At 41.6% G+C, this 21,579-nt stretch overlaps 1 protein-coding gene across 1 annotated transcript; it reads right to left on the reverse strand.

The window, feature by feature from the left end:
* Positions 1-1,862: 1,862 nt before the first annotated feature.
* On the reverse strand, positions 1,863-4,707 carry p2ry1 (purinergic receptor P2Y1). The gene is made up of 2 exons (XM_008425849.3): positions 4,323-4,707; positions 1,863-4,157 (listed from the first exon to the last, which is right to left on the reverse strand). Exon 2 carries the CDS (start codon positions 4,132-4,134, stop codon positions 3,085-3,087), a length of 1,050 nt encoding a protein of 349 aa, XP_008424071.1. The 5' UTR covers positions 4,135-4,157; positions 4,323-4,707; the 3' UTR covers positions 1,863-3,084.
* Positions 4,708-21,579: the final 16,872 nt, after the last annotated feature.

A 21,579-nucleotide genomic window follows, 5' to 3' on the forward strand; every position in this document is an offset into this window, starting at 1 on the left:
ATTCCTCTCTCATCCCCTCACTTCCTCTTGGCTGACTTGAAAGAGAAAGTCAAGCGGCGGCGCAGAGGTAGAGTGGGAGGAAGAACACAGAGGTGGACCAAGCGCCACGTATTTGTCCTTGTAACCTTCAGGGATGTGTTCGCATTCATTAGAACTCGTTTTGAGCCGTTATGTAAAGCTAAAAGTTACCATTTTGATCTTGTTGCTGTGGATAATATGTCTTAAGATGCTCTAGGGAGATTTGCCCCTTCAATTTTTCGTCAACACACAATGCCACTTTTTCTCTGTCTACTTCCATTTTATAACTATCATGCCATTTAAATCTTATGTTCTTAAAGCATTGTGTTAGTTTTCATAAATCTCTGTTTTAACACAGCTTGTTTTATTTTTATTATTATTATTATTCGAATCCCTGTTTGGACACGTCACTCTTATGAAACTTGACAGATTAGGATTCCTGATCAGAGCAGAACAATTCCAAGCATCTTCCTACTTGTAGAAATTATTTACTCCATAATAGACTGAGGCCTGCAGAAAAATCCAGGCGTGTGGTATCGTTGCATAACAAGTACAACCTTAGTACAAATGCTAACGTTAACCAAGCACGAGCATGCTAACAGGTTTGGTAAAACAGAAGCAGAACAAAACTTCTAAATTATTCAAAAAGGCAACTAAAAAGAGAAAAAAAACATACACTGGTACTGTTGGGCATTTCATTTTTAAGTTCCAAAACTGGACTTTCATTTGCCTGAAAACGAAACTCCCAAGACGGTAGAGTTTCACATCAATCACAACCGTAAAAATCCAGTGTGGCTGTTCAACTGTTTCAATTTTCAACACTTTTTTGTCTCACTAATTTTTTTATGACCGTGCTACTACACAGGGTAAATTTATGAACATGTTAAGGGTCTAAAAACAAAATACAAATAATAGTATTGTGACCAGCTAGTTTTGCTAGGTGTTGTTAGCTTGTCGCCAAGCAAAGAATACACTGCACAGCTTTCTTAACATGGCTAAATCAGAACCATATTCTGACTAAAGAGATAAAGTAGCTAGTTGGTTTTCTTTGTCCAGTGTTATTTTATTTATATTGTGAAAGAAAATTCTTGGAAAATACCCCACTGCAATCAAATTATCACGGTCAAAGTGCTTGAACAACTCATCTTTTTGACCATTATTAAGCTTCCTGTTTACTTTGCAAATATTGGCATTGGGCCAGTTACTGGTATCAAGGTGATTTAAAGTTTTAGAAGATAATTATCTCTAAACACGCATAATTTCCCATCACAGCTTTCCTGTGCTAAAAGTAAAGGCAACTCTGACTGTCTAGACATATTTCTCGAGGACATTAAATGAGCACTACCCTTTTGATTTACCTCATTATGGTAACGTTGTTTTAAATCTACAGCTGACAAGCTTTGAACAGCTCATTGAGCCCACTTCTTGTTCAAGCGGAGCAAATAGTCTAATAGACTAATTAAATAACAAATAACAGCTTATTATACTGATTTGATCCTTTCACAAGACTATTATAGAGAAAAGGTAGAATGAGCTGACAAAAACAAAAACACACACACACAATTTTGTAGTTAGCCTAAATAAAAATAACTTCAATTTATAAGTTGTATCATTTTCACTGCTATACCATCTTGATTAATCATAAACTATTAGACCATACACATTACTTTTTTTTTTTTTTTTTTTTTTTTTACAAAAATGTGCAAATACAATGAAAGCATTACTCTGTGGTACTGTTCTCATAGTTTCTCTAATGTTAGAATACATGCGGGTCCATGTTGAGCTGGTAGCTCATAAAAAAATACCAGAGAAAAAGACTGACAAAGATGCATGTGGCCAAGAAATGTCTTGCACAGCAGATTTACTTCCTTTTTTTTTTTTGGTACTGAAAACGGGCCACGACACAGGAATTAGTAGGCTTCGAACATCAAACATCTACACAAAACACGCGGAGAGAGTTTTCACAATCATTTCTCAAGAAGGCTTACAACCGATATGAAACAAAAAAAAACTAAAAGACTATCTGCCAAACACAGACACAGTGCACAATTCACTTTTGAGGTATCTCATACAAATAGATCTTCAACGTGTTGATGGAGCTATAAAGCGAGCGAAGAATTGTGACTAAGATTTTCTATGTTGCAATGAATGCAAGGGTAGTCAGAACATGCTGAGGTGAGTCACTCGTTCACGCTTTCACCCTGCCGGACTGCTTTCAGCCTGGACGTATGCATTAGAAAAGCTCCAAGTTAGTATAAAAACTAAACATACTCATGATGAAGTAAACTAATCTTAATAGTCACAACATCCTGTACAGTACATCTAGAAGAAGAAGAAAAAAACAAAACAAACAACTGTAGCATCAGATGCACAAATACTGCAAACATTACCCTTGTTTTCTGTGACAGAGGTGGGAAGGGAAAAAGAGCCTTTGTAGACTTTGACCTCAGAGAAAACCACACACTGCCCTCCAACAGTGATACATACTGAGTGAAAAAAAAGCAAACCCCCCCCTGAAGATTAACGGGTAAAGAGCAGATAGTCTCAGCTCATAGTGCATTACAATGTCTGCTGTGCACATCTGTTCAGCAATCACAGGCTCAGTGCATTCACGTTCTCGTCTGAAAGCCATTCACACCGCCTGCGACTCCTCAGGCGCCAATCTCTCACCTTGCTAAATGGGTATTGATTAAACATCAGCAAGTGGCTTGAGAAAATACAATTCACGTTAAGCCGTACATAGCCGAAGATATTGATGGACAACGGATTATTGCCTGTCCGACAATCTGTTTCCCCTCAGCCAGGCTCTTCACGGGGCTCATTTAGTCCGAAGTGTAAGCAACACAAGCTGCATGAAGGAAAACGAAGTAATGGCTCTAGTATTTTGAGTACGACACAATACAAGGCAATACAGTACCATAGCTTATCAGCGTTGACAAGCGGCTGTCAACACAGCGTGTGGAGTAGTTAACCATCATCTGATACATTTTTACATGGTCTTTAGTCCACACAGTGCATTTCTTTACTCCTAGTCCATCTGTTTCCCGAGCTAAAAGGACACCTTGGTTAGTTCCTGCGGTTCCCGTTCTCCACGTACTCGGCCAGGCTATTGAGAGCCGTCTCGTCGCTCTTGGACTGAAGGACGGTGTCCCCCTTCCTAGAGGTTTTCTTGGTGGCCCGTGACAGCTTCCTCCTGAACGTGTCCCCGGCCAGGAAGTAAAGGATGGGATCCACGCAGCTGTTGAGGCTGGCGAGGCCCCGCGTCACCTGGTACGTGGCGTAGACGCGGTTGTTGAACTCGCACATGTCGGGGCTCTGGAAGTACAGCCTCGCCCGCATGTTGAGGTTTTTCATGACGTGGAACGGCAGGTAGGAGACGGCGAAGACCGCAAGCACGATGATGACCAGGTGGATGGATTTCTGCCTGAGGGGCGCGTTGTTCATGTCATTGTAGATCAACGCCTTGACGATCATGCCATAGCAGCAAAATATGATGATGAACGGGACACAGAACCCGAACACAGTCAAAGTCATGCTGTAAATGAAATAACCCGGCAGCTCGTCCTCAGTGGTCGTGTCGTAGCAAGTGGTGGCGTTACGCTTCAGACCTGTCCTGGAATAATAAAGAATCGGGGACATGCTTATGACGACTATCAACCACACCAGAGCGCTGGTGATGACGGCGTTCTTCTTCTTCAGTCTGCCCAGAGACTTGAGCGGGTGCACCACGCCGGTGTACCTGTGAACACTGATGCAGGTGAGAAACAGAATACTTCCATAGAGGTTCACGTGGAATATAAAGCGCTGGAGGCGACACAAGACGTCCCCGAATATCCAGTTGGTTTTGTTGAAGTAGTAGAAGATGAGGAAAGGCAGAGAGAGGACGTAGCAGAAGTCAGCCAGGGCCAGGTTGAACATGTAGACGGAGATGCTGCTCCAGGGTCTCATGTGGCACACGAACATCCAGATGGCCAGGCTGTTGCCCACCAGCCCAGTCAGGAAAACCATGATGTAAACAGTGGGCAGGTAGTAGAACTGGAAACCAGTCTTGGTGAGGTTGCATCCTCTTTGGATGGATTCATTCAGGAAGGAGGTCTGGTTCAACGCCGTGGTCATGGTTTCAGGGGCGGGAGCTTGTCCTATTAGACAGATAAGAGGGGGGAAAACATTTATGACCAATCTTATCTCGATTCAGTCTTTTGAATTTAAAATGCTTGAACTCTGCCTTTATAGTTAATTAACAACAAGGCGGCAAAAATCAAGAGATTAAACACACGTAGTGATGGACATTTCAGGGCACTTACCGTAGAGAGAGACTTATATTCCACATTCCTATACAGTGTCCTTCACAATTGCAACAACAACAAAAAAGATTTCCGTCATATCGCGGACGGGGCGTCTCGGCTGACAAATCCCTTCATTCGGTCTCAGTACGACGCAGGAAATAGTTTAGAAAGTTACAAAAAAAAATAAAATAAATCCTCTGGGTTTCTATAGGTGCGGGGGGAAAACTAAATCTGCTGTCGGTTCCTCCATGCGTCGCGAAGCTTTCCCACACCAGTGGCGGTGGGACGCAACCGAGACAGCTGCAGGCTCTGGCATGAAGAGCAGGAATTGCAAACTGCCTCCGTAAAGAGAGAGAGAGAGAGAGAGAGAGAGAGAGAGAGAGAGAGACTGTTCGCGCCTCAGTCAGAAGAGGAAAAGAAAGGAGGGGAGGAGAGAGAGGAGGGAAGGTGAGCTGGCTCACAAATCCGCTCCGTCCCTCTCGTGGCTCGACTCCTTATCTACCTGAACTGTAGCCTAAACCTTTACTGTCAAAAGACACGTGAACACGTTTGAAGCAGCCAGGTTCAGTTCGCGTTCTCGTTAATTATCGATTGGAGTCAGAGGCGGTGTTTGCATGAATGCCGCCAAGGGCGAGTCCCTCCTCCTTAGGCACAGAAAATAGTAAACATCCGCTTTTGAATAAAAAATAAAATAAAATAAAATAGAACAAAGGTTTCAGTAATACTCAAATTGCGTTGCTATCTAAGGTTTAGTGTTGGTTAATTCGGCTCAAATTTGATCAAAGTATTAAATAATATTAAATTAGGATCGTAGATTTTTGAAGCAGTGAAAACAAGCACAAAAAAAATAATAATAATTGAATTGGTGGATATTTGAATTTTCTGTCTAATGGTGCATTCCACTTGTGGCTGGATTTGTGAAATTCCAACTTCTCAGTCAAAAGAACTAACTCGAATGCCCTCTGAATCAGACGTCCCACTGGGAAACTGGGTGCAACTCTCAGTTGGGACTTGCAAAGCAGACCTCTTGTTTCAATATGTGGTAAATACAAGACGCACATGAAAAAGTGTGTCTAATAACCAATGCTCACATGTAGTGCCTGCAACTCTAAACTGAACCAATTGAAAGTGGTGTTTAGCTTTTGAAATTCGGACTTCTTAACTAGATCGCTGTTACCTCGGGTCGGAGGTCAAACCTAGCTCCGAGTTCCCACTTCTCAGGTAACTGGAATGCAGCACAAATATCCAGGTGTGTTGTTTTTTTTTTTTCTTGTTTTTTTTTTTCCCAGTGCACTAACTATACATTACTATCACTTTCTTTGTTCAGGCTTCATTTGCTCCCCAAAAAAGGGGGGTTGACCATTCTTAGATAGCTTTACAAACAATGTCGTATTTTATCATATATTTTTTAAATTCGTTTTTTATTTTAACAATGTCTATATATCACCCCATAATGGAAGGTGTCATGACCGGAGAGAAGTCTTGCCGATATCACATATTATTACTGAACAGGTGACTTTTAAAATCCGTATTTTTGCCACTTAACGTCAGACTGTCATTCCTATGGGGAATAATGTGGTGTCATTGGAAAGCAATCAAGTATCCTTTGAACTCCTGTGTGTTCCCCATCAAGATAGCCATTTAATTAATCTCTCTGCAGAAGCTAAAACACAGAGCTCGGACTATGTGTTGTGCAGCCAAGGACAAAGCGACCCTGGCACAAGGCGTCCACAGGCGGAGGGTGATGGAGAATAGTGAAGGGATCCGGACATGCTGCTACGGCCAAGCATCTTAAAATAGTGTTCGGCAGAGTGAGCCAAGAGTGTCGCAATACTCTAATGGACACCGGGCAGCCGGAGCATTACGCATTGACCCGGGGCCCTTTTAATGGTCCACCAACAGCAGCCTAAACATCCACTGGCTTTCTGTGAACGATTACAAAAGCTAACACTTTTATCCAACTAAGAAATGTTAGTGAGAGGTTATAAACTTTCTACACTGATTTAATCTTTAAATGACTGTGTTAGTTTTCAACACCCCGTGTACTCAAGCACCTTCTGTACAAACACGTTTGATTGTATACGCGCAAGTATTTTGGAGAACGTGGTTATGAGCCTTGGACAGCCAAATGCTAAAGATTTACACGATCGACACAAGCTTGTAGATGCAAAATAGCTCAAGCTCAGTAAATTTATCTGTGACCATTAAACTTTTAGACATCTCGCACACTTTCAAGCCTCAGTCAGGATTTATAGATCGACATGTTTTGAAGTATTTTAAGGAGGTTACTGGAAAAGAAATATCCTCGATTACTTTCTCCAATGATGTAAGCAACATTACAGCCCGTGGCTTTGAACACAACAAAAACCATTTTATAACGGCCAAATCTCAGGATTATTCATACAGTGTTCTCACTTCCTGCCCCAGGATATCTTTGTTTGTACCTGTGTCTCTAAGACACTCCTTCCTGCAGGCCCAGGCTGCTCTGACTGCTGGGATCACTGGCCGACAGACCGGTGGAGTGCCAGTAGATGCACAGTGGATCCACACACATCACAAACAAGAGACCCTGTTTAGACACGCAGCTAGCGCGCGCATCCTTCTCGAGCTTTTGGATGATTAAAGCAAATCTCGATTCCCCTTCCATAGGGTTCAGAAGGAGCTACATGTTGCACACTTAAAAGTTAATCAGTGTGGTGTTGCGCAGGTTCTTTTATTTCGATGAACACTGCTGAAACAGGAGAGCGACAGTGAGCGCCTTCGCTGACCAGCCGTTACTGCGCTTCATTGCCGTTTGCTCGCTCACAAACCAATATTTGCAACAAGTCAAAGAACAACTATTTTCAATACAGGTCAAAGAATTAACTAAAAAAAACTTCTGCACATATACCTCGCCACTCCTCTCCAGCCCACCTCCCCCACAAGAGACACAAACAGCAGCGCTAATTAACATTTATCTGTTGAGACAGGAGAGCGACAGCGAGCGCCTTCGCTGACCAGCCTTTACTGCGCTTCATTGCCGTTGGCTCGCTGAGTCAGGAGCGCTGCTCACCGTGCTCGATATGCCCACTGGTGGCGAACCGTTGTCACTGCATTGCAGCGCCTCTCAGAAAGAGAAGGGCAGCCAGCACAAGAAAAATGAAAGCAAATAAACAAAAAAGACAAGGAAGGGGGTGTCATTACTTCTGATGTCCATTCTGTCACACTCTCCCCTCGAAAATGAACGTCGTCCCGACATTCGGGTACCTTAGCTTTACAGCAAATAAATCAGCAAACATGTTGTTTTGATGGTTTACAATCATGCAGAGTTCTTCTAAGGAGTCAGGATGAATGTTCAAAGAGATGCTATGCTGTATCCAGTCCAAAATATGACATGTATCTCCTATTAATGTCACATTGTTGCAGTCGACGTCATTGTGCACGATGACAATCCACCACTTGATTCGCCAGTAGCGTAAATATCTGCAATCTCTTCTGAGAGTAAGGTACTTTGACTTAAAAGTAAACTCTACCTTCAAAACATGCTAAAACAGATACCATGGGTACTCATATCTTTCTAACTAAAATACATCAAAAGTAATTAATCATGCAAAACATTCTAACTTATTCACATCACATAAAAGGCTGTCCCAGATTATGGTAATTAAATCTTAACATAGGTTTTCTTGTTCGAAAAGGATTCCTTCTCACCCTGTGGGGTGATGTGTCAGTCTCTTTGTCACTGGCAGCTGACTGGTGAGACTCATCTCCACTGTTCATGTTCTCTGGATGAAACTCATCTTCCAGTGTTGCATCCACGTCCTCACCAAGAGTTGGTTGCTGCGCTGGTCCACCACCATCAGCTATGCAGTCCCTTTGCATGTCCTCGTGTGGGTGGAACTCCGGTGCCTCTGCTCTCAGCCGACTCTCGATGAGATGATCCGATTCCGTGTTGTGATGCTGAAGAGGTGTATGGATGATGGCTTCCCAGTCTTCTTCATTATCCGAGCTATCTGCCTGTCTCTGCTTCTCTTTCTCTTTTCGGGGTCTTTTAGGTTGAGTGGTTACTTTTGGTTCTGTTGTTGAAAGGAAGTCACATGGAAGCAGCAGATTTCTGTGGATGGTCCTGATTCGCCCTTTTCCACTTTCTGGGTGAATTTCATACACAGGGGCTGTCCTGATATTTTCTTTCTTTAATGATGTACGCTTTATCTTCCCAGAATGCTCTTAATTTTCCTGGTCCTCCCTTCTCATTCAGTCACATACACTTCTAAATGTGTTTGGTAACAATTACAGATGAGACGTTGGACGTCTACGATGAGATCAAATTTTAGCGACTTCTTACCACGATGCACGAATGACGAAACAGAATCTTGAATAACAGTGGATTCTCGAAGGCGGCTTATAATGTTAATCTCCTCTTCCGTCTGAAACTCACTGGAATGAATCACCTGGTTGTTGAAAACATTACACAAACAGGTTGTTGGCATCCAATAACTTAAAAGACTTTAAAAGTAAATCCCAGTGCCTGATTCAAAGGTGACGTATGAATTAAAATGATCCTTCCTTGATTTTTTTTTTTTTTTTTTAAGGTTTCTAAAGGACTGAGTCATTTGAGTAAGTCATTAATATGAAGCAAAGTAAACAATAACAGATCAAGCTTGGGGATTTGTGGGACTCCTAAAGTACATCTGAGGTCAAATATAAATATATATATTTTTTTACAAATCAAAGAATTACTTTTTCAGAAAATGAAAGCATTTGAATACATTAACTAAACGAGGATTGGTTTTTAAAATATGCTCCTGAAATATGAAGAAAAAAAACCCCAAAAACCCTGGAACGACACAACTGCTCTTACTAACCAAAGATTTCAGAAAGTAATACCGGTCATCATTTATCTGTCGAGCTCTTAGAAGAGAACCTCTGCATTACTTTTGCTGTTGTGCAGGAGGATAAAAGGAGCTCCAGCTCAGTGGGTGTAGACTCAGAGAGTCCTCAGGGCAGAACAGGAGTTCTGAGAATTTAGTCTGATCCAGGAGCCGTATCAATAAATGACTGATTCCATGTCTGCTTAGCCAAGTCGGGGGTATTTTCTCTGCCTGTTTGCCTGCTGGGAATACTTGCAATAAAAAAAAAAAATTAAAAAAAAAGTGGTCAGCAGGCAAAGATATAGATTATGTTTGGTACTTGGCACATTTCAGGTTCTTTTTCTTTTCTCTTGAACACGAGGACGTAAACAAGCTTTTAAATGGCGAGCAAAACCTTTATCCGAAAACTTTAGGCCAGTTGCAATGCCAACACAACGGCGCAGTCTTAAACCGCAAACTCGCTCAATTTAGCGAATACGTTTGCATTTCGGGCTGCTCGAAAAACCGAGGGGTGATTACCGGGATGCTTTGGGTGACATATTTATCTCAAAGATTAACGACACAATAAACCTGGATCAGCGTGACAGATCATCCCCGCTTTTCGGTGATACATCATCCTACCTGTAAATGTTGTTTTTTTTTCAATTATTTTCCTCTTCTTTTAATTTCACGGCTACGGCCGTCTCCCATTATCGCGTTTTTGCTGGCTGCATTGGCATTAGAGAAAGTCATAGACCAATTGTTGTTTAGGCTATGCCAAAGTAGTCACATGGGAGATATTAAGCAAATGAATTATGTGGTAACGTTGATAAGCGATGGCGAGGAGAGCCTGGAATATAAACGAGGTGTTTACGCCGGGAGCTGTCTTTGCTTGAGAAACAGATGCATGGATTCTCACACTACAGCGACAATTTCTGTCCTTGTTTTGTTTTTAAGGGAGATTAAGCAATGTATGAACTTATTCGGATAGCAAATAGTGTGACATTTTTTTCTTCACTTTCACAGTTCAATTGTAACACCCACGTATCATGCACTTTCTTGTTGCTCTAAGATCAAATACGGTTATTGTGTAGCCTTTTTCCAAATTTTATTAAATAAATCTTTTTCCTCAAAGTTCCCTAAGGATTTTAAGGAAGCATAATAAGTTACTACAGTTTGAAGTAAGGCTGTAACAGTGTGAATATTTTCCGTATGCACTGCAGATCATTTTAATCAAATTTGGTTTTTGCGGGCACGATGAGCAGGTTTGATAAGCTTTAATACCGTTTCTGCATTCATCTGCGACGTGGCTTTTGTCGAAACCCAGTCCTACAGAACAGGAGTTTCGTCGAGACATTTTAAAATTAAATGTTCCAAGACAAATTGAGCTGGACGAAGTGATCCACCGCTACAGTTCTCGATAAAAGACCCTATCCCGTTTAGCTCTGACCTCTATTTTCCCCGCCCGCAAGAAGCTGACAAGATTTGAGACATATTGGACACGGCTGGATGCTCCCTGTAACACTAATGAATGCATTAACCATTCACATTTACAAGGTCAGCGCACCTCAACCTGTCAGAACGAGCAGCAGCTTCGCCGTGAAGGCTTTTTTTTTTCCTCATCCTTTTGGAAATCGGTCCCTCGTCTTCTTTGCAATACTAAAATTTTGGCAAGCACTAAAAAGGAAGGGCCAAAAAACAGCTAACGTTTAGTTAGTGGATGATTTTTTTTTTCTGATTTAAAGCTCAGCTTTTGTTTCTATTGTTTTCCCCTTGTATGTTATTGTGCATTGTTGATAAAATGTAGACTTATTCAAAATGCGCAACAAAGTCAAACTTCAGGCAAATGGAATAAGAAATATAATCTTAAAGCTTAAGCAACTACCATGAAATAATACAATTATTGACAAAATTGATGCATTAAATACAAGATTCCAGCATCATATGCATAAAATAGCATGCTGACTTGAAATAACTTCACTAGCAAGGACCACACCACAAACCTATGCGTTTAAAGATTTATTTATGAATGCATTAGGGATGAAGGGGAGAGGGATGAAGGAATGAGGGGATGAAAGGAAGGAGGGATGGAGGGATGAAGGGATGGAGGATCTTGATTTGGTCGTCTGGGACAATGACGGAGGGCTTGGGATGTGAAACTGAGTGGGGGTATGTCTTCGGGAGGAGGTTCCTCTTATTTATTCCCGAGCCAACGCAGGAGCCCCCAGACGAGACCTACAGCGAAAGGAAAAAACAATGCACAGTTATGGATAAAGAGGTGTTAAATGAAAGGGGTAAAGGGTATAAGGGAGGGTGGGTTTGACAAAACACGACAGACTGAGTAGAGTGGATGAGCAGAGTATAAATAGGCCACTTGAAGAGTTAGAGGTGTGGTTTGGGCGTGGCCCTTCTCCTGAAATTAAGTTAACACGTTAACTACCACCTTGTATAAAATGACAGCTGATAATTTTCTTTTTGTTTTTTAAATCCTGTTTGTTTTTTTTCCATAGTTTCTAATGATATTAACTACTTCCTTAGCTGATGTAAATTGCATTACATACATGACATTATGGACTTCTTGCTGATATGTTTGAGCTCTAACAGTTGTGAAGCAGTAATTGACCTTTTGACCTGGGATTTCTCATCACCTCAAAGATTTTTCATCTGGTTTCATCCACACACCGCAAAGTGATGTTGGTGAACAACTAACTTCTTTTTCTTTTCCTACATAAAAACAAAACAAGAGAGAGAACAGCATTTATTGCTTTTTAATAAAATACAACTAGGTCTCAAGCCTCAAGTGGAGGAGTTTAAGTATCTGGGGATCTTGTTCACAAATGGGGGAAGAAGGGAGAAGGGAGCGGGGGATCGACAGGCGGATTGGGGCAGCGTCTGCCGTGAAGCGGGCGCTGTACCGGTCCGTTGTGTTGAAGAGAGAGCTGAGTCAAAAAGCGAAGCTCTCGATTTACTGGTCGATCTACGTTCCCACCCTCATCTATGGTCATGAGCTTTGGGTCATGACCGAAAGAACAAGATCACGGGTACAAGCGGCCGAAATGGGCTTCCTCCGCAGGGGGGCTGGGCTCTCCCTTAGAGGTAGGGTGAGAAGCTCGGTCATCCGGGAGGGACTCAGAGTAGAGCCTCTGCTCCTCCACGTCGAGAGGAGCCAGTTGAGGTGGCTCGGGCATCTGGTCAGGATGCCTCCTGGACGCCTCCCTGGTTAGGTGTTTCGGGCACGTCCCACAGGGAGGAGGCCTCGGGGAAGACCCAGGACACGCTAGAGGGACTATGTCTCTCGGCTGGCCTGGGAACGCCTTGGGATTCCCCCGGAGGAGCTGGAAGAAGTGGCTGGGGAGAAGGAAGTCTGGGCCTCCCTTCTGAAGCTGCTGCCCCTGCGACTCGACCCCGGGTAAACGACAGAAAATGAATGGATGGATGGATGGATGGACGGACGGACGGACGGACGGACGGACGGACGGACGGACGGACAACCAAGTTTTCTTCATATATATTTAAACATATATTTCTTTACAAATCTGTCAGTTTAATGTGCAATACTAGATTTAGTTATATTTTACCCTCACTGTGTTATTATAAAATGTTTTCACAGAATGTGTGGGTCAAGGCAAATACATACAGTACTAAAGTTTAAAAATAAATAAATAATCTAATAACTAAAAATAACTAGCATAGTGCTACTGCGACTGAACGTCACTTGTGCTTGAACCTTGTGTGACTCTCGTTCACCCGGCTCCTGCTGTTGCACATTTTGGTGAGTCAGGTGTTCCTATCACAACTAATCCATGTCTTATGGAGGAGCACCGCTGGTCTGCACATGCTTCCAGGTGCAAACACAGATAAGGACGAAGTTGAAATTACCTTCTGCAGCTCCCAGTGCAGCTCATGGATCACGAAACAAACCCGGCTGCTTCGGTCTGCTCTGGAATCCCGACATGAGATGCGGCTAAGAGAGCGGACAAAATCTTTAGCGTTGAAAAGTTCTGGGCTTTAGTAGGAACTGGACGTTGTTTGACTATAACGTGGTTGATTTTTAGTGTCTGACCTGTCTGTAAATCCATTCCCCACCAGAACTGACATGGTTAACAATCCCCCAGCTAATTTTGCTCATTTTCCTTGACTATGCGGAAGCCGGGCCTCTGATCGAAACGCGTATTAGCTTGTTAAATTGAAGACGCATCTCTCTAAGTGGGGGAATCTAATTGGACAAATGAGGGTTTTGTGAGAAAACAATTTTCCACACAGCTTTCAAGTCTTTATTTTTTTTATCTCCTGAGCTCCAGTCCATGTAACCTAATTTATTTTTCTAATTTTGTTCTCTTTGTACTTTTGCCCATCCTTCTGCTCATTTCACATACATCTTTTCTCGACTGAGTTTACCAATACAGATTAATATGTTGGTTTTTTTTCCTGTTTTTTTTAATTCACACGTCTGTAACAAGACCAGCACACGTGTTTCTGATGAGCATCTTCATTGGTTTTGATCTCTCTTATCAGCTTTCCAACAGACCAGGATGGAAAATAATGAATTTTTTCCTTTTGCTTCCCCTCTTCATGCTGCATCGGTCTGCCATTGTGCATCTTTCCGTCCCCCTTTTTGGGTTTTACTCTCACACTGCCTCCGTTCCTCCCTCCTGCTCTCCATCACATTCTTCAACTGTCTTCTGTAGAGAAGGGAGGAGATGGTGACTTTAATTTACATAATAAGATTTAGCGGCGGAGTAATTCCCAGCACCATGCGCTTTCTCATGCTTACTTTCTGTCCTGAAAACTCGGCGCCGGAGGAGCTCCCCAGAGGAGGTCAGTGGGGGAAACTTAGATACATTTATGAATATTTGCACCTCTTTAAGCTTGGTTGACTCTTTTTCCTGTGGGATTCATGGTGCGGTGCACCGATGCCTCGTGGGCCACTCGAAAACAAATTTGTGCAGGAAACTTGGTGGCGACTCGTCGACAGCCATGAAAGGTAAATGGTGTTTTTGAAAATTGTGGAGCGTCACGGCTGATGATCAGACAGAAAGAAACAGAAATGTTTTCTGTTCTTAAGTACCGAGACAAAGACTGATGGGAATGACTAACTAACCTGTGCTTGCCCACATTAAAATGCATCACATTCTATTGACCCTCTTGAAATTCGCCAGACGATTCGAGGGAGCGTTTAATCACAGCCAAATTCTGCTCAGTCTGAGGACGTGACTGGCTTCAGAGTTTTCTCAGTGAGTCACTTTGGGAATTTAAACTTTGACTTGTCTGTAAGTTTCTGCAGAGTGTTTGAACTAAAGGTCGCCGTCCAGTCAGTGCGGTTAACCACCGACTCGGTCTTACTTACGGGTTTTGACGCAGACAGTCGGCGCTTATCTTTCCCCTGATCTCACTCCTTGTTTCCTGCCTCTGTAGAAAGAAAGAAAAAACATAAAACAACTCTGCTGCAGCAGTCAACACTCCCTTGTTCGATTGGCTTTTCCTATGTAAGGTTGACTGATTTATGAATGCAAAAGTGCGAGTTTTCTTGTCTGCGACAAACTAAACATACAACATGACAAATATAGGAGGAAAAAAAACAGTGTATGATTTATTTGGTCATGCTGGCGTCCACTGGGACTCATGAAAAACTAAAACATCTGATCGAAATCTCAACCATAGTCACAATTTGAAACTCTGTTTCTCAACCAGGTTGTAAGTTGAGTCTCATTATGGAAAAGAGAAAAGAGAAATGGAGGGGGGGGGGAAATCTATTAAAATCAGCATTTAAACTCTAACTAAGTTGAATATTAAAATCATGGCCCCAGAAAACACTGAGAAGTATCAGGGGTCAGTACTGAAAAGCTCCACCACTCTTGCTGATCACTTTGAAAACCCAAAGAGTGAACCCACAAAACCTAACCCTGATCTCGAATTAATAATTTTTCCCTGTCAAGATGAAACTTTTTGTTTTCTAAACAGTTCTGTTATTTAATGTATTGTGTGGTTAATAAATCCCTGGTGACACGCTTAGCTTCAGTCATCAGATTCAGTTGGGTGTTACAAAGTGTGAGGATGGGCTTGTCATAAATGCACCAGTGGTCTTGCCGTACCCCAAGGTTGAACTTTTGCTCTCCGCAGAATGAAACCAAGCACATGCGTCTTCCAGTTCGGGTTTGGAGTCATTCTTTCCCTGCTTTATAATGTGGAGAAGTTTAGAAAGTGACGATCTGCTGCCTTTTGACTGCATCTACACCTGAATGATGTTGACTAGTTGTCAATACGGTGACGCTACCTGGACCGTTACGCCTTTAATAATCATTTCAATGGGACTAAAATATTATCTGTCGCACTGTAAATGTAGAATCCTTCAGAAATAGTGAAATCGTTTTGTCTGTGTCGCTTCATGGGTTCTGTCTTGTGGAGACCGTATTTTATTTGAGGAGATGGTTTTGTGCTTTGACTTTCATCCTTTGTCAGACAAGATCATCTGAGCTCACACTGAACGAACTTCAGACTCTGGTCGTCTTTTTACAGCTTAGCTCCTCATACAACTTCCAAAAGACAGCGAGGCCATGCATCCTGTGCATAGTAAAGTGATGTGAATGTCACCTTGCTTTAAAGAACTGAATTTGGAGTATAAAGATGTCCTTGATATCCTAGTCTGGACACTAAATTTCTATATTGAGTGTAGGGTCTTTCACGTCGAGACTCTAGATCTTACTCATTTAAACGGCATGTTGTACAAACCCTCCTTTTACTTCGATCAGTAAAGATGCCGCTGTCTTTTCACGCTTTCATTTAACAGAACCTCGTGAAGGAGAAACCGATCGCTTTGGTTTCTGCAACGGCACTCAAACTTTGAACAATAGGGAGGTTTTGTGTGTTTGTGGTAAATGGGTCATTACAGCGGCTGGAACGGCGTCCGGGGGACATCTGCTATCCCTGCCACACATTCACATCAAGTGCAAGACCTTAAAAGAAAGGTCAGTTAAATCAGGTGTACTATTTATTTTTCAGTAAACGGTTTGGGCGCGCACACACTCGATCACACAAAGGTCAGCTGCTCCCCGGGGCTCCTCTGACTGCAGCTGTGATCAACCGGCTGCACCTTATGACCAACCCAACATGCGACCTCTGCCACAATGTTTTCCTTCTCCTTTAATCTTCCTTCTCATTCCCAAATCTCGTCGCTATCTGCAAATTACAGGTGCAGGTCAGACTTAACTATACCACGTTGTTTTTGCTCACTTTTGATGGGCTGCATTGAAAATGTGGATGTTACCTGTGGACCCCATTTTGAAAAATGCTGCCCCCAATCATGGTCCATTCATGCAAAGGTTTACAGAGATATATAATCAAAATCTAACTATGAATCCCAATAAAAAATGAAATTATATATATATATATATATATATATATATATATATATATATATATATATATATATATATATATATATATATATATATATATATATATATATATATATGTGTGTGTGTGTGTGCTGATATTAAGATGTTAAATCCTGCTAGTTAAGTAATTAGCAGTGACAATTATTTGTGTATTTTTGTACAGTGAGTGTAATAATATGACTGTCAAATCTAACTTTGATGATTAATAAAACAAATGTTTCTTTAAAAAGGTCCTGTTTATGATATTTAAAGATTCTCTGAAGGCTCACTGCCTGTTTGAATCTTTGCTTTGTTTTGTTAATGTTACTTTGTTGTTGCCACTGCAAATTCTCTCATTCGCTTATCGGTAAGTCGACTGCGATTCAGCAACGGGAAACAGACGGTATGATGTTGGCCTCAAGAGAAATGATATCATGTTTTTGTTTCTGAATCCATTACCGTCTTCCTAAACTGACAAAACAAAAATCTTTCTCGATCCCCAACATCCAGAGCACGGGGCTAATATGTTGCTGTAGCTGTTACACTGATGTATATGATAAAATTTGATGACGAGGCTTTCAGATGCTGTGTCAGTTCTACTGTGTCTAAAATGGCAAAACGTGACAAAGAAGCTGGACTTCATTTTGTCACCAAACTAAAATAACATACAACACTTTTTGGACTTTTATTTACAAAATGTTCAATCTTCTGCTTGTCAGACATTTGCGATGCAAAGGGCAGAGAAGAGGTTTTCACTGACACGACTCTGAAACAACTGATTGGCATGTGTGGTACCTGCTGGTTGTCATGGAAACTGGGGTGACCTGAAGATGACCACGTTTTGCTGCAGATCTCATAACAGTGAGCTTCAGAGATTTATTCAGCGAAAGTTGAATGTGGATCCTCGTTCAGCCGTGCGTTCAGCCACATAGAGAAATTGGCCTTCAAGCCACATCACTACATACTGCGGGCAAACAAGAAGTCATGAATTATTGAAATGGTCGCTGTGTTCAAGTTAGAAAAAGTCAAGTTTAAATAAGAAATAATGGCTCACGTTAGTTTTTTTTTAGGAATTTTAGAGTTTCTTTTGCATGTGAGGCCATTCTGTTGCTAATTAATACCAAACCGGAGGCAAAGACTTGATTTCCCCAAAATGTTCCAGTGTGAGACCTATTAAACCCATCCGATTACCTCACACATCTGCAGCGGATGAGCCAGTAGCAGTGGAAGGACTGGATATTTATAAAGTTGTGTGAAAGGTGTTGTGGTGGCTTCTTTTGTTTTTTTAAATCTAATTCTCTCAGTTTTGTAGAAAGCACGGAGCCATCTGTAACAGCAGGTGACGAGCGCAGCTCCCAGGAGAGTGGAGTCAGTCTGGCATATTTAAGGAAATGAACGCTCTAATGGAGCGAGCTGCTCGGCTAAATCTAATTAAGGTGAGAATTGCTCCAGGCAGATTTACTCGACGCATTTGGGCAAATCTTTGCGGAAGCATTTATGAATTAGGCCGTGCGAAGTTTGGTTCGGCCCATCGTAAAGAAATATTCTGCCAGTCTTTCTGTGTGAGTCAAATGTTGAGCAGCAGATTAGAACTGGCACAAAGATACTTTGTGTTTCTACAGCCTGTGCTGCCTCACTTTAAGTGTCGGTTTCTAACATCCATGAGGCATAACAACAATGAGTCCATTGGCTGAGCAAGACTGTTTAAGCCATATATAATGTTTATTAGGTTGAAAGGTAAAGACATTTGCGTGAGGTCTATAATTTCTCTCTAACACATTTTATTAGCAGTTTATTTACTTTGAGAGTTTGGGAGGCAAAGTTGAGGAGACTACCTGCAGCCCTACAGAACGCTTTTAGGACCAAATGTTTTTATAATCCCAGCACACCATCAATTTACGACGGCAAATTACTGCCGTGTGTTGAAGCCTTGGAGGAGCCCGTCCACATAGCCCGGAAAAGGTGGCCCAGATTATATTTATCCACTGCATGTTCTATAGAATTGGCAGAACAAGGATATCTGCATGGGATAAATTACCGCCGCCGAAAAGCTGACGATATATATTATTTTAAACCAAAACGACAAACATAAATACTATGCCTGGTAACAGAAAATAAGTACAACTGTACATTAACAGCCACCAGAGACCAAAAATCCACCACAGATCCAAAAAGCAAGAAATGTCCTGTGCAGGATGAGTGAAATTTTACTTTTGTGATGCTTATTTGGGATTTGTGTAGCTCAGACCCACAGAGTACTAGTAAAATGATCAGAAAATCTGACTGCTAGCTGGGAATGCAGCTGACTTAAAATCACACATGGTGCCCCGTGATGAGTAGTAGAAGTTGAGTCAGAGACTCCTAAGCCGCTCCTTTGAAAGTGTTTTTAAGCGAAGCCACGCTACTTCAACCTGTCTTTCATTATTTCAGGGAGTCGAGGCCAGTTGCCCTTAAAAAATCCTTCAACTTAAAGAAATCAAGCGCATAGCCTGAAATCCACTGATTGAGCTGTAAAATTGAGGCCAACCTGTGATGAATGATAAAACATTTTCCAAAGTGGACGGGTTTGTGTAAGTAAAGAGGTTGAGAGGCTTGTCAGACGATCATCTTTTTCTCCATAAAGTTCACCACCAAGGCACTTGGACGAGTTACACAAAGTGGAAAACATGCTAATGGCTACTTAAATGTAAATCTCTTCCTCTGACCATATTGTGCGACCAAGGCCAATCCACAAACACTCAGAAGCTTGAATGTACTCCAGTCATCGATCCCATTTCTGCTGGTACATCCTTAATCTGAAAATGGAGACTTAAAGCTAATCCATACAAAGCACTACTGACTATGAAGCTTTAAGCAGTTCTAATATGCTGCCTTGAATTAGGAAGAAATGTCTGGTGCCAACTAAACTTTTATTACCTTTCAGGATAACTATTAAGTCCCATCTTCTTCTCCCTCATTCTTTTGGGAGTCTGTCATGATTTGTGTGTGTGCGTGCATGTGTGTGTGAGTGAAGTGGACAAATGCAAACAGGAGCACAGGAGCAAGAGCAGAAACAAATGGGGACAAGAAATATGAAGAGAAGTGAAGAATAATGAGAGGAACCAGCAAGGAATGACTGAAAAAGAGTGGATGCTGGAACAATAGACTGGGTCTGATTGGCTAACAGGTATAAACAGCGGAACTAAGAAAACAATAACACATGGAGTAAATAATGGACATAATCTAACTAAACTAAGAGCAAACTTAACTAAGTAAAACAGAACCAGAGCAAGGCATATCTAATCACATTAAGAAACTATGGAACAACAAATGAACAGAACTACAAGCCCAGAAAAACTCAAAGCAACCCAAGAGTCTGACAGAATCAAAATATTGCTGATGCTATAGATTGATTCACAATTTATGAAAAATGAACATTAAATGAAAATTCTCTTTAAAAAGCAAATTAGAACTTAAATTTTCTTTAAAGGTGTTTTTGGTGATTTTGAGCACAAAACTGAACGTTATAACAGTATACAGAAAGAGGAAAATATCAACTGTCTGATCTGGAGATGAGCTTGTCAAAACACGCCATGGAGCCTCCGCACGTTCAGCGTAAACTGCATAAAGGAAAGACAAGAACAGGAAGGCAAAGAGTTAAAGAACGAAGTGAGAGAGGATAAGTCGGAACGGCATGACGCAACAAGTTCACATCCTTACCAACTCAAACTAATCAGTGCCTCTCTCACGCACACGTGGGCTTAACGATGTTTTCGTTTATTTTGGAGCGCCTTAAGATTTTTTTTTCTTAATGACGAGATTAAAGACATACCCCAGGTTTGACTCCTGTGCATTTTTTCGTCTTTCATTTGTTTTCTTCTTAGCTTGAGTCAGATTTATTTCCCCCTCCCACCACCACCACCATCACCATCGTCACCATCAACATCATCAGAATGCAGCAGCAACCTGTTTAAAGTTGTCAAAGCATTACTAAAACTCATAAAAAACAATTACAGATTACATAAGACCACATGGCGGCGTGCCCACATAAACAAGCAGTCTGATGTCCACTCGAATCAGCCCGGTGGTCAGTCGCCGTGGCGATCCCTGATTTACAGCTGGGAAAATATTATAAATGAACATTACAAGTGGATATATTTCCAATCAGATTCACAGCATGAGGTTCACACCAGAGGTCAGGGGAAACTTTTAAACAATTTAGTCCATGAAATAGTTTGGGAATAATAAACTGAAATGGTCATGAAATGCACACAGGACCAAATTGTAAAAAAAAAAAAAAAGTATTAAAAAAAAACCTGAAGATACAATGGGGAGAACGGGACATGAAGGAAACCTTATAGAAGAGAGAAAAGAAGACTAAGGGACGTAACCTGCTAAGATATAAAACCCTGAAGAGCTTAAACACTGAGATGGAAGAGGCACAGCAAACAGAAGAGCTAATCACTGGTGACTCGGCGCAGCTGGAGAAGGGAGCAGGCGGAGGCAAGTGGGGGAAATGAGAAACATCTGGGGAGGGAAGCAGAATGGCAGGCTGAGGGAAAGGTCAAAGATGAACAAAGCAAAAAGAATAAAAGATGGGGGGTGGGGGAATCCCTGAAACTGACATAAACAAAGTAATCCAAGGCAGAAATGAGGGGAATAAATTAACTCGGAGATTACATTTATTTGTCAACGGGATGCAAGCTGTAAGGAGTAGAGACACGACTACAGCTTGGAATGAAAGAGGACTGGAAAGGACGTATGGAGGGACAGCAGAGACAAGTGATGCGACAACAGAAAGGATTAGTGACGGCCGCACCGGAGGATGAATAAATGAGAGAGTGAAGGAAACAGAAAGGAGGTTGAAACCTGTGGTGCCAGTATCATGGTTGGAGCCAGTTTTGCCGTAATGACAGAGAAAGTCAGAAAAATAAATCTGGCTCACTGTGCAGACACCTGCAAGTTATCTGAATGATTGTTGCATTTTAAAATATGATAATGCTAGTTAGGTGAAACGGCTACAGTTTTGAAAGGCCGTATTTACCGTTATTATTATTATTATTATTATTATTATTATTATTATTATTATTATTT

The sequence above is a fragment of the Poecilia reticulata genome, chromosome 13 (assembly GCF_904066995.2).
Source record: "Poecilia reticulata chromosome 13, P_reticulata-male-v2, whole genome shotgun sequence".
In the NCBI taxonomy this organism is placed as follows: Eukaryota; Metazoa; Chordata; class Actinopteri; order Cyprinodontiformes; family Poeciliidae; genus Poecilia; species Poecilia reticulata.